The following is a 14,875-nucleotide window of genomic DNA, read 5'->3' on the forward strand; positions in this document are numbered from 1 at the left end:
CCCGAACCTGGCCGTTTAAAACTCACGCCATGCATGTGTGTGTGCGTGCCCAAGATCTCGAGAGGAGAGTAGAGGAGAATGGATTGTGGCATGGCCACCAACCTCAGGAGTGAGTTCTTGCTTTCTGTCTGTCTCTCTGGAAAGTGCATATGTCCTATAGCAAAAATCTCTTTAAAAAAAAAAAGATACTATGTATGCTTTGCAGGTTGGGACCACATAGGAGGTCCAGGTGTGATTCCCAGTCCAAACTAAAGGCCAGGTGTGGTGGGGAGGCTGAGACAAGGAGATAGTAAGTTCAAAGCGAACCTGGGCAACATAATAAGACCTTGTCTAAAAAAGAACCAGGGGTGATAGCTTACACCTGAAGTCTTAGCTGAACGGCTAAGAGAAGAATCACCACTTGGTGGACCCTGTTAAACAAACCTCATGTCCTAACTCCTACAAAGTAAATAAAAGATAATCCGCTAATAAACACGATCTAACACTACAGTATTATTCAGGAACTCCAGTGTAAAACAGCACTATGAACACAGATACCAATCTCCTTTCCCACCTCATTGCCAGTTTAAAAAAATTCCCCTTTATCACACTCTTGCTTGGGGATTTTTATTATCGGGTTTTTTTTTTTTTGTCTGTTTGAAATCAGAAATAGAGGCCAGATTTTTTAAAATGATGACTGATATCAATAATTTCCTTAGTCTGTTAATATGGTGAATTATACTGGTTGTTTTCCAAACATTAAACCAACTTTGGAACCCTGGGTTAAGTCTCATGAGATTATACGATCTTTGTATATATTGCTGTGTTCATGATCATTTTCTTTCCTTATAGTTTATCTGATTATAGTATCTGGTTAAGGCAGACAAGGGTTATCTGGTAAAGACGAATTAGGACGTAGTCCTATCCCCTCAATTTTTGGAAAAGTATATATAGAATTATCATTGTTAATATGCTTAAGTAGGGAGGCAAGCAGGTAGTGTGGTGGTTAATGTGCTGGACTCCCACATGGCCAACCACGGTTCAAGTCCTGGACCAAGTGGCTTGAAATTCATGCCAAGTACATATGTGTACATGTCCAAAGTTCTGAGAGAAGAATGGAGAAGGGAATGTGGTGTGGCCATCCTCCCTGGGGGATGATTTCTCGCTTTCTGTTTCTTTGTCTCTGTTGATCTCTCTAGCAAGCACTTTATAGGAAAAAAAATTCCTCAAAAAGCTGAAGTAGGTGGTTAAATTCATCAGTAAAATGATCTGATGCTGGAAGATACTTTTGTGGGAAAATCCTGACTACAATTTAAATTTCTTTAGTTGAGATTAGGCTACTGAAGCAATTTATTTCTTCCCGACTACATTTTGATATTATATGATATGAAAGAATGTATTTTAACCAAATTGAATCTATTGGCATAAAGCTGCTCATAATATTCCATTACACTTTTAATACTTGTTAGAGGGACCAGCAGATGGTATAATGGTTATGTCACTGGACTCCCATGTAGTCAACTGCAGATCAAGTCCTGGACTTAGTGGTTTAAAACTCACACTGGGCGCATGTGTGTGTGTGTGTCCAATATCCTGAGGGGAGAATGAAGGAGAAAGGAGTGCGGCATGGCCATCCTCCCTGGGGGAGTGATTTCTCACTTTCTGTCTCTGTCTTTCTAGTAAGCACAAGCGCCTTATAGCAAACAAACAAACAAACAAACAAACAAAAAGCCTTCTCCCTTAAAAAAAAAAAAGAGTAAAAACTAATACTTGTTAGAATATGCAGTTATAACACCTCTTTCATTCTTAACATTGGTAATCTGAGTATTCTGTTCTTTTTTCCCTGGATCATGGTGCACAGACCTAGCATACTCAGGGAGGTCTGTGGACTCAAACCTAGAACTTTCACATAGAGGTCACATGACATGTTTTATGCCGTGTGACTACCTGGCTCTCTTGACTGACTTTCACAGGGTCCTGCCATGGTTCCTATGCGTAAGTCTTGCAGCTGGTTAGAACTATAGGCACATGCCACCATACTTGACCTGTGAAGGATTGGGCTAGAACTGAACCTGAGCAGCCCATGTGGCCTCAGTCTTCAAGCATCAGTGTCTTAGCAGCATGTGCCACCAAGGATAAGCCCGTTTTTCTAGTTTCTTAAAGTGGAAGCTGAGCTACTTCTAGACCTCCTTTCTTCTGAATTACAGGCAGACGCACTGGTTTAATTGCATTCCACACATTTTTTAGCTTGTTTTACAGTGCTTTAGGGTTTATAATATACATCCTTAATTTTCTCCTTTGTATACAGAATCAGCACTCCTCCTGGCCTTAAGCTGCTGTTTTTCTTGTATACTTTAAGCATAGACTGAAAACCAAATAACACATAGTTGTTACTCTTGCTTTAAACATTTATCTTTTATGGATTGAATGAGAAAAAGTCTATTGTATTTGCCTACATATTTAGAACTTTCAGTGGTCTTCATTCCTTTGTATAGATAGAGAGTTCCATCCAGAATTATTTTCCTTTTGATTAAAAGACTTCCTTTTGGGCCAGCCAGTGGTGTGGTGTTTAAGGTGCTAGACTCCCACGCACCCAACCACAGAACTGAGTTCCAGACCTGGCGGCTTGAAAATCCTGCTAGGCATGTTACGTGTGCACCCAAAATCCCTAGAAAATGGAGAAAAAGAGATTGCATCATGGTCATCCCCACCCCAGGAGGGTGATTTCTCACCTTTCTCTCTGTCTCTTCTCTCTCTCTGGTGAGCATATACGCCCTATGGCAAAAAACCTTAAAAAAAAAGGGGGGGGGGAAGGCTTCTTTTCACATTTCTTTCTTTAATTTTTTTCTTTTTTTCTTTTTTTGCTATTGGGTGCATGTACTTGCAGAAGAGAAACAGAGTGGGAAAGTGAGAAGTCACCCCACCCCACACCATAATCTGTTCTTCATTCTCCTCTTAGGATTTTGAGCATGCATGTACATGTTCCTGGAGTGTTTTTCAAGCCACCAGGTCCAGGACTCAAATTGCATAGCCAACCATGTGGGAACCAGTTGCCTTAATCATATGATTGGCTGGTCCTCCTTCCCAGTTCTTACACTGCTAACCTTTTGTGGCAGTGAATTCTTTCAGGATCTGTATGTCTGAAAAATCCCTTATTTCATCTAAGTTCTGATAAAGATAGTTTTCTTGGACAGGGGTTGAGTTTTTTTCTCCTCCCTTTAAAAACTTCAAAGATATTACTGCACTATCTCTGGCTTGCATTGTTTCTGATGAGGATCTTTAGTCTTTCTTGTGTTTGTTCTTTTTAGCTGTTAGAGAGTGTGTGTGCTTGTCAGAGATGCACAGCTAGAGTGGAGGGGAGCTGAAAGGGAGAAAACACCACTCATAAGGGAATAGTCATGCTGCAAATCCCTCCTCTTCCATCTCTCCATCCTGTCTGGATTTTAGGCATACACATACATGTCTGACATTTTTCAAGCTGCGGGGGCCAGGATTTGATTCATGGTTGCCAACGTGAGATCCTTCTCCCCTAATGACCAGGACATGGGGCAGGCCCTTTGTCTTCTTTATGTCATTTTTTTTTTCCATTGGCTGCTTTTAAGGATTTCCTCTTAGCCATTGGTTTAAGCAACAATATGCCTTGGTGGAGTCTCCTTCATGTTTCCTGTGCCTAAAATGTACTGAAATTTTGGATATTTCTATGGGCTTATAATTTTGAACAAATCTGCAAAATTTTCAGGCATTATTTTTCACATATTTTTTCTGTTCCTTCTACTCTCTCCTCTCTTTGTTGGTCCTATCAGGGTTAACTGTTCTGGGCTTCTTGATGTCCGTTGCTTGAGAACTACTACTTTGTATGGTCTCTGACTTTTTAGTTGTCACGTGAGCACTAAAAAAAAAAGTCTTAACTTCACTGATGAACTAAAAACGCTCAAATCATCTTTTGCTATTACACAATTTAAAAATTTTTAGTGAATACATACATTTCGTGCAAACACAGGGTATAATAAAAACATTTAAACTGCTATGAATCTAAACTGCTACATATTTTCTAAAAGGTTAATTTAGCAATATGTATCAAAAAGTTCAAAAACACTGACATTCTTTAGTCTGAGAATTCATTTTCCAAAGTCACTGTGGGAGAAAACACAGGATTTAATTTATCCTATTTCAGTTTTAAGATGATCACTCTTTCACAAATTCACACCTCGAAAATCTGGACACCTCCCAATTCGTGGGGTATCAGCATTTCATTTAAGGTAGCATAAAACAGAGGAAATCATAGTCCCTCTCACTATTTGAAAGCATAATTATTACTCATCAGGTGAGGCATGACCAAAATATAAACACAAACGAGTTTGCTGCATACTTTCACACTTACAAGATTCTCTCCCTTGTCATCGAAATTTGGTTGAGACAATGGCTCAGAAACTGGGGCCTGCTCGAGCTGCAGGGGACTGGCTCTACCGCAGTCCTTTTTACAAACAGGCGTTCCTCCTTTGCGCAATGGAGTATTTGCTGGCAGAGATTCATCAAACACTTCAGGGCTTAGATCCTCTCCGAAAGTAACTCTCTTTCTCTTCCTCATGTTTAGAAAGGCCGGTGACTTAAAATCTTGATGATCTTCTATAGATAGCGAAGGGGAATAGATTTAAAAATTAAGCTATATTTACTGCCTATAGGGCATATCCTAGTATCTTTCATTCCTTTCAAGTTTTTTTTTAAAGTTTGTTGATTTTATTCGTGATAGAAAGCATGCGTGTGAGGGAAACAGGAGAGAGAGTGAGGCCTCTCTAGAAGACAGGTCACTCCATGATCCCCTTTCCCCAGCCCCACAGCCCCTTAGGACCTTAGGCACATGCACATGTGACTGACATGTTTTTAATTTGAACAGAGGATTTGAGCCCACAGTCGGCCATACTGGCTGCCAACCCTAAAGTTCGGTTTGCAGTTGACTGCATCTCCAGGCTGGGTCTATTAGAATCTTTTTATAGGATTATATTCACCTATTATTTGTATAATAACAAGCATAGTCTGTAGAACAAATTCAAAATGGAAAAATATAAGAAACATTCCAGTATGGTAACAGATTTAAAAGTAAAGTTTTACACAAATTCTCTAAAAGTTTATAAAACTAGAATAGAGGTTGCATTTACTAGTTCTACCATTAAATAAAAATGAATAGGTGAAATGGACAGGCCAGCTTTGAAGCTGTCCAAAAAGTTGTATCCCTAGAGTAATGTCAGAAGCATGAAGGCACTAAGAGATCTGGGACCAGCAGATGGCGTAGTCAACCATGGTTCGAGTCCTGGACCTGGTGGCTTAAAACTCACGCCGATCACATGTGTGTATATGCCCAAATCCCAAGAGAAGGGATGGTGGCATGGCCCTTCATTGGGGGGGGTGGGGGGGTGATTCCTCGCTTTTGGTTTCTCGGCTAGCACAGGCTCCCTATAGCAAAAATCTCTCTCTATGGAAAAAAGAGAGAGAGAGATCACTGAACACTCTATATACTATTGGGTTTTCAGGAAAGCCATGACACATTTTTGTGTAAAAGATCAGAAAAACACACCATGACTTTCCTGATGACCTTATTAATAAGAAACGATATCCTCAGGCTTAAAAACGAGCAATTTCTTACCTGCTTTTTGTTCTGTGCAAGAGTTTGCAACATTTGTAATTAAGCTTGGCTGAGTTCCATCATTACAGAGGTTGCTGCAATGTTCCTAGACAAAATAAACATCGGTGAGTAACCTTAGCTACAAAGCATATATAATGCTCATTAAGAATGACAGTTTTGGAGGACCAGCAAATGGGATAATGGTCATATCAGTGGACTGCCACATGGCCCATGGCAGTTCGAGTCCCAAACCTGGTGGATTGACTAGCCATCCCCCCAAAGGGTTACTTCTTACTGTCTCTCTCATTGTCTCTGTCTCTCTTTCTGGCAAGCACATGTTCCCTAAGGCAAAAACCTCAAAAGAAAAAAAAAAGACAGTGTTCTCTCTTTTTTTTTTTTTTTTGGGGGGTTTTTGTTTTAGGGCTTGTGTTTGAGAGGTTTTTGCTATAGGGCATGTGCACTCACCAGAAAGACAGAGACAGAGAGACAGAAAGTGAGAAAATCACCTCCCAGGGGGGATGGCCACGCCACAATCCCTTCTCCTCCATTCTTTCGGGATCTTGGACATGCATGCACATATGCCTGGCATGAGTACAAGCCACCGGGTCTGGGACTTGAACCACAGTCAACTACATGGGAGTCCAGTGACATAACCATTATGCCATCTGCTGGTCCCAAAAAAGACAATTTTTTGATCCAGCAGGTGGTTGTGGTAAGGTGCTAGATTCCCACATAGCCAATCGCATTTGGAATTCCAGGCCCAGAGGCTTGAAAATCACACTGTGTGCATCTGCACGCATGCCCCAAAAAAATTCTGAGAGGAGAATAGGGAAAAAAATAAAAAGCAATTTTTAATCTTCAGTATTGAGGTGAACCTTTATTTTCAAAACTGTTCTTGCTTAAAACACCGTACCAGACACAAAGAAAAACAGGGTTCCCCTAATCACTTAAGAAAACAGTGCCTAGGCTAAAATTAAAGAATAAAAATCCATTAATGTGGGTTAAATTCATTCTATCTTTAATTTAGCAAATGAAAAGTATGAGTGGCTAGAATTATAGTATACTACATATATGTGTATATACGCACACACACGCTATATATATAATGTAAGATGAGGTAGATCATATACAGTCTGACGTATAAGAACTGTTCCAGGGCCAGCTGGTGGCATGGCGGTTAAGGCAGCTGGATCCTACATGGCTGGCTGTGCCGTATGAACCCTGGACCTGGCAACTTGAAAAACACACTGGGTGCCTGTGGGCTCTAAATCCTGAGAAAAGAATGGAGGAAAAGGGATTGCAGTATGACCGCTCCCCCCTGGAGAATGCTTTCTCATGTTCTTTTTCTATATATATCAAATTAAAAAACAAAAAGAAAGAATTGCACTAAAAGAACCCGGATAAGTAAATGGTGATTAACAGGGGACTCTGACCCAGTCCACAGGCCTGCTCTTTCCTGGCTTTTCCTGCTAAGCCCCAGTGGCTCTGTATTTAAGCTCATTTGGTCTTTTTCCATGGAGCTTGCAATAATCACTTTCCTACTAACTTGCCTACTCCATTAATCTTTCTTTTCGTTATTTTTAAAAATTCATGGTAGAGCATGTGCAGGTACATGAGAGAGTGAGAGAGGGATCCTCCTTGGTCATAGTAGTATTCCCTACCTCCAACACACCAGGACCCCTGGCATGAAGGCAGGTGTTTGGCATGTCTCCAAAGTTCTTATACATTTTTACATTTATTTTTAATGAAAATAATCACAAAAATCAACGAACAACTCAAATTGTAAATGCCTACCAATTTCGGCCAGCTTAGTAAAAAAAAAAATAATAATTAGTCGTGAACATTTTCATAGGATTCTGGCTGGAGGACTTGATATTTATTGTGTCATATTGTTATTTAAAAATGAATATTATCCTTTTATAGGTCAAGGAAACCAGAAGACAAAAAGGTTAAATATTTGCCCAGCTATTAAGTTTCCAAGTCAGAATTTGCAGCCAGGCACTCTGACTCCTAAGCTGACACTCGCAACCTCTCCGAGACTTACAGCCTGTTACGGATTTCAGATTTACGTGGGTTCACTGAACAGCCTGCAAGCCTGAGTGTATGTGAGATGGAGCCAAGAGCTTTCCTGGAGAATGACTGCCATATAAATGCCATGGCTGTGACAGAAACGACTCAGCAAATGCCAGCTAGTGCCCATCAACTCCCTCCTTCTTCAGATTAACTGAGGCAAAAGAGAAAAAGGATGGCTGTAATAGGTACTTTAAAAAACAAGGGCCAGGGCTGGCAGGTGACATGGTGGCTGGGGTGCTGAACTCTCACATGGCTGACTGTGGACATGTGGGGTGAGAACTCTCACATGGCTGACCGTGGCCATGTGGGGTGCTGAACTCTCACATGGCTGACCGTGGACATGTGGGGTGAGGACTCTCACATGGCCGACGTGGGCCATGTGGGGTGCTGAACTCTCACAGGCCATGGTGAAAGCAGAACTCTCACAGGGCTGACCGTGGCCATGTGGGGTGCTGAACTCTCACATGGCTGACCGTGGACATGTGGGGTGAGAACTCTCACATGGCTGACTGTGGACATGTGGGGTGCTAGCCTCCCACATGGTTGACAAGCTAACAAGCAACCCAGGCCTGGCAGCTTGCTTCCTTGCCTTCCTCTCTCTCTCTGGTAAAATTTAAAAAATAATAATAATTAAAACAAACTGAATTAAGTAAATAAATAATTCTTTAAAATAAAAGAAAACAAACCAAGGGCCAGCCTTTGGCCTCGTGGTTAAGGTGGCTGGATCTTACATGACTGACAGCAAGTTCTAAGTCCCAGATGTGGTGGCTTGAAAAACACACCAGAAAGGTATGTGTGCGTGCATGCCCAAAATCCTGAAAGGAGGGAGATGTAGAGGACAAGAAATTGTGGTGTGACCATTTTCCCTCTCTCTGTCCAGTGTACATGTTCTTTGGTAAAAATTGAAGATTAAAAGGAGAAAAAAAAAAGGCACCAAATATTTTGAGTGGATAGTGATATTACAGATTGACATATTAATCATGACTATTGGGACCAGCAGGTGGGGTGGTGGTTAAGGCGCTGGACATTCCCACATGGCTGACCATGGTTCAAGTCCTGGACCTGGTGGCTTGCTTTCTCGCTTTCTCTCTCTGTCTCTCTCTGGTCAAAATAAGATAAGTAAATGAATAAATTTTAAAAAATTAAAAATAAATAAGTCTTTAATCATGACTATTACCATAAATTTATATAAAAATGAATAAAACAAAATTGTTACTGCAATTGATAATTATAATTAAGATTATGAAACTTTAAGTTTTCAAAGAATGAAAAGAAGCTATAAACACTGCTGTAAATGAGAATAGGAGAAGAAAATAAAATTAAGATAAAGCATTTCCTTTTTAAAAATTTCTTTCTTAAGAGAGGGGATATGGTAGATATCCTTAAAAGGGTCTTGCCAGGACCAGCAGGTGGCATAGTGGTTAAGGAAAATCATGCCGGGCACATGTGCATATGTGTCCAAAACCCTAGGAGGAAAATGGAGAAGGGCTTGTGGCACTGCCATTCCCATAGGGAGGGGGAGAAATGTGACTTCTCACTTTCCCTTTCACTATCTCTCTTCTCTATGGCAAGCGCACACATATGGCAAAAACATTTAAGAAAGAAAGAGAGCGAGAAAGAGAGAGAAAGCCTTGCCACGCTGTGCACCTCTCCTCACCCTCCCAACCAGACAGGATTATGGGTGCACAGAGTGTGCCTGGCATGTTCAGGATGACTCAAGATCAGAACCTGGGCCTCCATGTACCTCTAGTATCATGCACTGATACCCAATTGTCGTCACCACCGTGGCTGAGCTGACAATTACAGTATGATATGAGATATTCCACAAGCATTGCTCTGAATCAAAATGAACTTTTATTACTTTGCTTTAGGAAACGTTAACACTCTTCTTACCTGTAAGCTCTCTACCAACAGCTTAGCAGAGGGTTTCTTAAGTACAGAACGAAGTACGAAGGACTCTGAGGATGGAATGTACTTGCACACTGGAGTAGCTGCTGCTCCAACCTCAGAGGCTGTGTCTGACTGACCTTCTGCTGTAAATGTGTCGAAGGAAACAGCATCATTTGATTCTTTGCCCTCTACACAGCCAGCGCCCTTGAGCCCTTCAAGAGAAAAAATATAAACACGAAAGGTGAAAGATGTCTAAATCTATTTATCCTAGACCAGAAAAATTTTATATATTTGCAAGGAGAATAGCATGGCTATTAAGAAATTCAACCTTTGGCCAGCAATGGAGGTGTAGTGGTAATGCACTTATTGTGATTCTGAAACCTTACGGGAAGGTCCCAAGTTCATGTCCCGAGAACTCCCTATACATGCTGGGTAGGTGTACGTGCCTATGATACTTACTAGCTGGGGTTGGGGATGGGTATCAGTACAAAGACCCTGTGGGAGGTACTGCTCTCTCATGAAAGAAACAAATTGAGTTTAAAAAAAAAAAAAAGAAAAAAGTCAACCCTATTGTATTCTTCCTAGGGAGTAACATTTCTGGACTACTGTTCTCTTCCCAAAGTATTGCCTAACATGTGCCCAACATACTCAGGAAAGTCTCCAGACACTAAGAACTTTCCTATGTGAAACTGCCTCGCAGAGAGCCACGTTCACTGCTGTGCAACCATCTGACCCGCGCAGTTTTTCATAGTATGTATTTTTCATGAACTTTTCGAAGACTCGTCATATGAGAATGTCTGCAATCACCCAAGAAGACAACAAGGAGAAAAATGATCCACGCACTGGACCCCAGTACTCACAATTCGTACATTTAAAGGTCAGGATGCATGAGGAGGGGTAAACAGAAAATATACAGAGAAGAAATCGCCAGTTGCCATGGGAGAGAAGAGAATGATATCCCAAAACCCAGCAAAGAAAACATCTTTCACAAGAGGACATGGTCAGATATGTCTGTATTTGTCAATAATGCAGCCGAGACAGCAAGGAGAGGAATACATTGAGACTGACTACAACTAGGAGGGCAACAAGGAGACAGCTGATCACAAAGGCCCACTTGAATCTAGATCAAGAACGAATAAACAGCAAGGAGACAAGGCTGCGGCCTTCTCTTAAAAGGAGATCTGCCTTGAGACCAGCAGTTAGTGTAATGGCTATGTCGCTGAACTCCCACGTAGATGACCACGGTTCGAGTCCCGGACTCAGTGGCTTAAACTCATGACAGGCACTTGTGCGTGCATGCCCAAGATCCTGAGAGGAGAATGGTGGAGAAGGGATTGCAGCGTGGCCACCCCCCATGGGGGGTGATTTCTCACTTTCTATCTCTTTGTCTCTCTCTCTCTTTCTGGTGAGCGCATGCACCCTAAAGCAAAACCCTACCAAAAAAAAAAAAAAAAAAGAGATTTTCCTAAAGGAAAGCAAATAAATGGGATTCTAGTTGGAAGGAAATTCTTTGTGAAGGGCAGGTTTAAAATGAGAGATATTACAGCATATTGTATCATAGAAAAAGTAAATTCAGCAAAGAAGGCACAACCCAGATAGAAGGTCCTTGGAAAGGGAATGAGTGAAAGAAATCAGCCCCCAATGAAGAGGATGGCCTTACTGATAGATAAAAATATTGAGATTCTGCTGTCATAGCAAGAAAGGCAGACACTGGAACTGAGACGCAGGTTTTGTGGCAAGAGGACCAAGACATTTGCTTCTAATACTGTTCATGTTCTCTGTGATAGGAGCAGCAAGGGACTGCGAAAGAGCTCCAACGAACTTGACTTCAGATCATCCATCAATAGGGTTGCTGGTTTTAGCACATAAAAGATGCAGGAGGCACAGTTAAATCTGCATTATATCAATTACTTATGCAAGTATTACCCTATTTTACAAGATCATTTTTCTCTTTCGGAAGGTGAATTTTCAGAGTTGCACCTCTGGGGTGCCACCAAGTAACCGGACAGTTTAAAATACAGAAATCAACATTAGATTCCTTTAATCAAGACCCTATCATGTATGGTAGATCTCTCCCTGTCTTCGCACTGTATTTCTGGGTAGAATTTTGTGGGGCACACAAATGATATTTTAGCTTTTGTTATGGTGCTGCTACCAATTCAGATCATATCATAGTATGAAGTGTTTGGAAAGATGACAATTTTTAATGATAACACTCCATACAATCTATAGTTATTGTTAAAGAATACATCATTCCAGGAACCAGCAGTTAGTGTAATGGCTATGTTACTGGACTCCCACGTAGTTGACCGCGGTTCGCGTCCTGGACTTGGTGGCTTAAAACTCACGCCGGACGCATGTACGTGCGTGCCCAAGATCCCGAGAGGAGAATGGAGGAGAAGGGATTGCGGCGTGACCATCGCCCCTGGGGGGTGATTTCTCGCTTTCTGTCTCTATGTCTCTCTCTGTCTGTCTGGTGAGTGCACGCGCCCTATAGCGAAAATCTGGCCCAAAAAAAAGAATACATCATTCCTAAGCAGAATCCCAAGAGCAAAGCAAAACCAATTGGTAAGAAATGTTGAAGAACTAGTAAGAAATGTTACCTTATTTCATCCTGGTGACAGATTTACAACCTGGCTTTGTGCCTTAACCATATGGGCCTAGTAGCGGGGTGAATAGAGAAGGTGAGCTATGATGTAACTAAACACATGAGTTGAGTCTCAGACACCCACCTAACCAGCCTGAGATTAAACTGAAAAGCAGACACTAACTACAAAAGTAACAAAAACAGGGACCAGCAGTTGGCATAATGGCTATGTCGCTGGACTCCCATGTAGTCGACCATGGTTCGAGGACCTGGTGGCTTAAACTCACGCCAGGCATGTGTGTGCTCAAGCTCCCAAGAGGAGAATGGAGGGGAAGGGACTGCGGTGTGGCCATCCCCCCTGGGGGTTGATTTCTCGCTTTCTGTCTCACTGTCTCTGTCTGTCTGGTGAGTGCACGCGCCTTATAGCAAAAACCTCTCAAAAAAAAAAAAATTCTTTTTCAGACTAAAGAAAAATAGCAGATGCAAAATCAGGTCTTGGAAAGGAAAAAATAATATCAGAAACAGTATATATCTGAGTAAACATAAAAGACTATTTCCTTCTCTTAAATTATTTAAATTGCTGGTGACATTTTAAAGCACAAATGGTAACATCTTATGAGGTTTACAACAGTAAATGTAACGTCTATGTATCAACACTGTGCAGGTCTATAAATGCGATGGTTGGGAAAGAGGAAATTAATCTATAAGGTTTATAAAAAGTTAAGGATGTCTATTTAGGGGCCAGCAGGTGGCATGGTGGTTAAGGCGCTAGATCCCACACGGCCAACCCTGGCCTCATTCCTAGACCCAGCAGCTTGAAAAATCACACCAGGGGCATGTACATGCATGCCCAAAATCTTGAGAGAATGTAGGAGAAAGGATTATGGCATGGCCATTCCCCTTAGGGTGTGATTTCTTGCTTTCCCTCTCTGGTGAGCACACATGCCCTATGGTAAAAACCTTAAGAAGAAAAAAAAGTGTTTTTTAATCTTTAGGAACAAGGAAAAAAGAATTCATTGGTATAAAAGAGTAACAGACAAACTGAAATGGATTCCTAAAAGTACTGGGTTGTTAGGAAAGTCATGATGCCTTTTTGCACAGAAAAATATGTCATGACTTTCCAGACAGCCTAATATATTAAAACAAGCCCAAAGAAGGCCAGAATATAGAAGCAGAGGGACAAAAAAAAAAACGAAACAGGAAGAATAGAAAACATGAAAAAATGGTAGATATCAGTTAAACTATCTTAATAATTAAAATATTAAAGGCCTAAGTACTCCAATTAAAAACCAGAAATTGGGCCAGCAGATGGCATGGAATGTTAAGGCAGCTGGATTCCACATACTCGACCCTACAATTAGAGTCTGCAACACTGCAGCTTAAAAAATCACACCCATATGAGTCCCAAGTCCCGAGACCGGACTGTGGCATGGGTGATCCCCCCTGGAGGGTGACTTCTCACTTTCCCTCTCTCTCTTTGGTGGGTTCAAGTGCTCTCTAGATTAAAAAAAAAAAAAGAAGGAAAAAAAACAGGAAAAAGACTTAAAAGCAGAAGATGGGTATTAGTATACTAGATAAAAAAATCTAGCTATGAGGTGGGAATTAGTATACTAGATAAAAAAATCTAGCTATGTGTCTATAAGAATTCCACTTTAAAGATAAAAACACATGTAGAATAAAGATAAGCCTGAATCCATGCTAATAAGGTTTACTCAATATAACCATTCTAATTTTGATAAAGGGGTGAACAGTCTGGTAAAACCCTTTCCACACACTTAAAATAGAAATAAACAAAAAAATTATGTGTAGTGTTTTTCCAACAAAATATATTGATTAATATAGTCACTGGCCCTACTTCTCAAACTACACCCTACCAGGAAATAGAATAAAACCTAATTCTTATAGATAGTAGCTCAAACAAAGAAATAGCCCTCACATAACAAGAATTCTCAAATATTTATTCTAGGCCATGATCTTTTAAAAATCTCATTTTAGTCTCCCCAGATTTTAGCATGCAGGTACACATACCATACATGCTATGGATTGGAGCAACTGGTAAACACACTAAGGAAAAATTAAGTACTTACCATGTGAAGCCTCTGTGAGTGCTGAAATGGGAACAGATGCTTCAACTAAACATCCAGACTGTGTTAAATCAACTTCAGATGATTTCTTAGGGAAAACAGTTAAAGAGTAAAGGAGTTTTACTTATGGTATTATGATATCATAGTAAAGATCTGAGAAAACATTACGGATTACCTGAATTCTGTTCAGTCAGACTGCTTCATTACCTAAGGTGTACAGCAATCTAGCAATAGAGACTCATCCTAGCTACCTCCTAAATAACCCCACAAAATCATTTTCAATCCCCTACGAAAAGCTTTTATCACCTATTTTTGTTGCCCCATTGATGGCCTAGACTGCTATGTCATCTGTTATGTTTTAAAGAAGAAACTCTCAAAATAAATTAGTTATGTAATTACTAATCAAACACCAAAAAGATATCAATAACTAGGATAGGAAAAACAAACGGCTATGATAGAAAACACACTCAGATTAATTCAGAAATCACTTTTAAACCATGGCATATGCCTAACCAATTAATCAAAGTTCTGATTAAAAAGAAAAAATTACTGTTGCTCTGTGAAATGATTTCATACTAACCCGACTGAAAAAGAGAAAACAGGGATTATAGGTGACTCTTAGATATCAATGAAATCTGCTGA

At 40.6% G+C, this 14,875-nt stretch overlaps 1 protein-coding gene across 2 annotated transcripts in view; it reads right to left on the reverse strand.

Annotated features, from left to right (window-relative positions):
• CDCA2 (cell division cycle associated 2) overlaps positions 1-14,875 on the reverse strand; it is a 55,961-nt gene that overhangs the window by 28,372 nt on the left and 12,714 nt on the right. For both annotated transcript variants that reach the window (XM_006153253.3, XM_027773736.1), the window contains exons 7-10: positions 14,237-14,321; positions 9,566-9,774; positions 5,621-5,705; positions 4,361-4,605 (exon numbers count right to left, since the gene is read on the reverse strand). In XM_006153253.3, coding sequence (XP_006153315.1) covers positions 4,361-4,605; positions 5,621-5,705; positions 9,566-9,774; positions 14,237-14,321 — 624 coding nt within the window. The remainder of the gene's footprint in view (positions 1-4,360; positions 4,606-5,620; positions 5,706-9,565; positions 9,775-14,236; positions 14,322-14,875) is intronic.

The sequence above is a fragment of the Tupaia chinensis genome, unplaced genomic scaffold (genome assembly GCF_000334495.1).
Source record: "Tupaia chinensis unplaced genomic scaffold, TupChi_1.0 Scaffold000366_1, whole genome shotgun sequence".
Classification (NCBI taxonomy): Eukaryota; Metazoa; Chordata; class Mammalia; order Scandentia; family Tupaiidae; genus Tupaia; species Tupaia belangeri.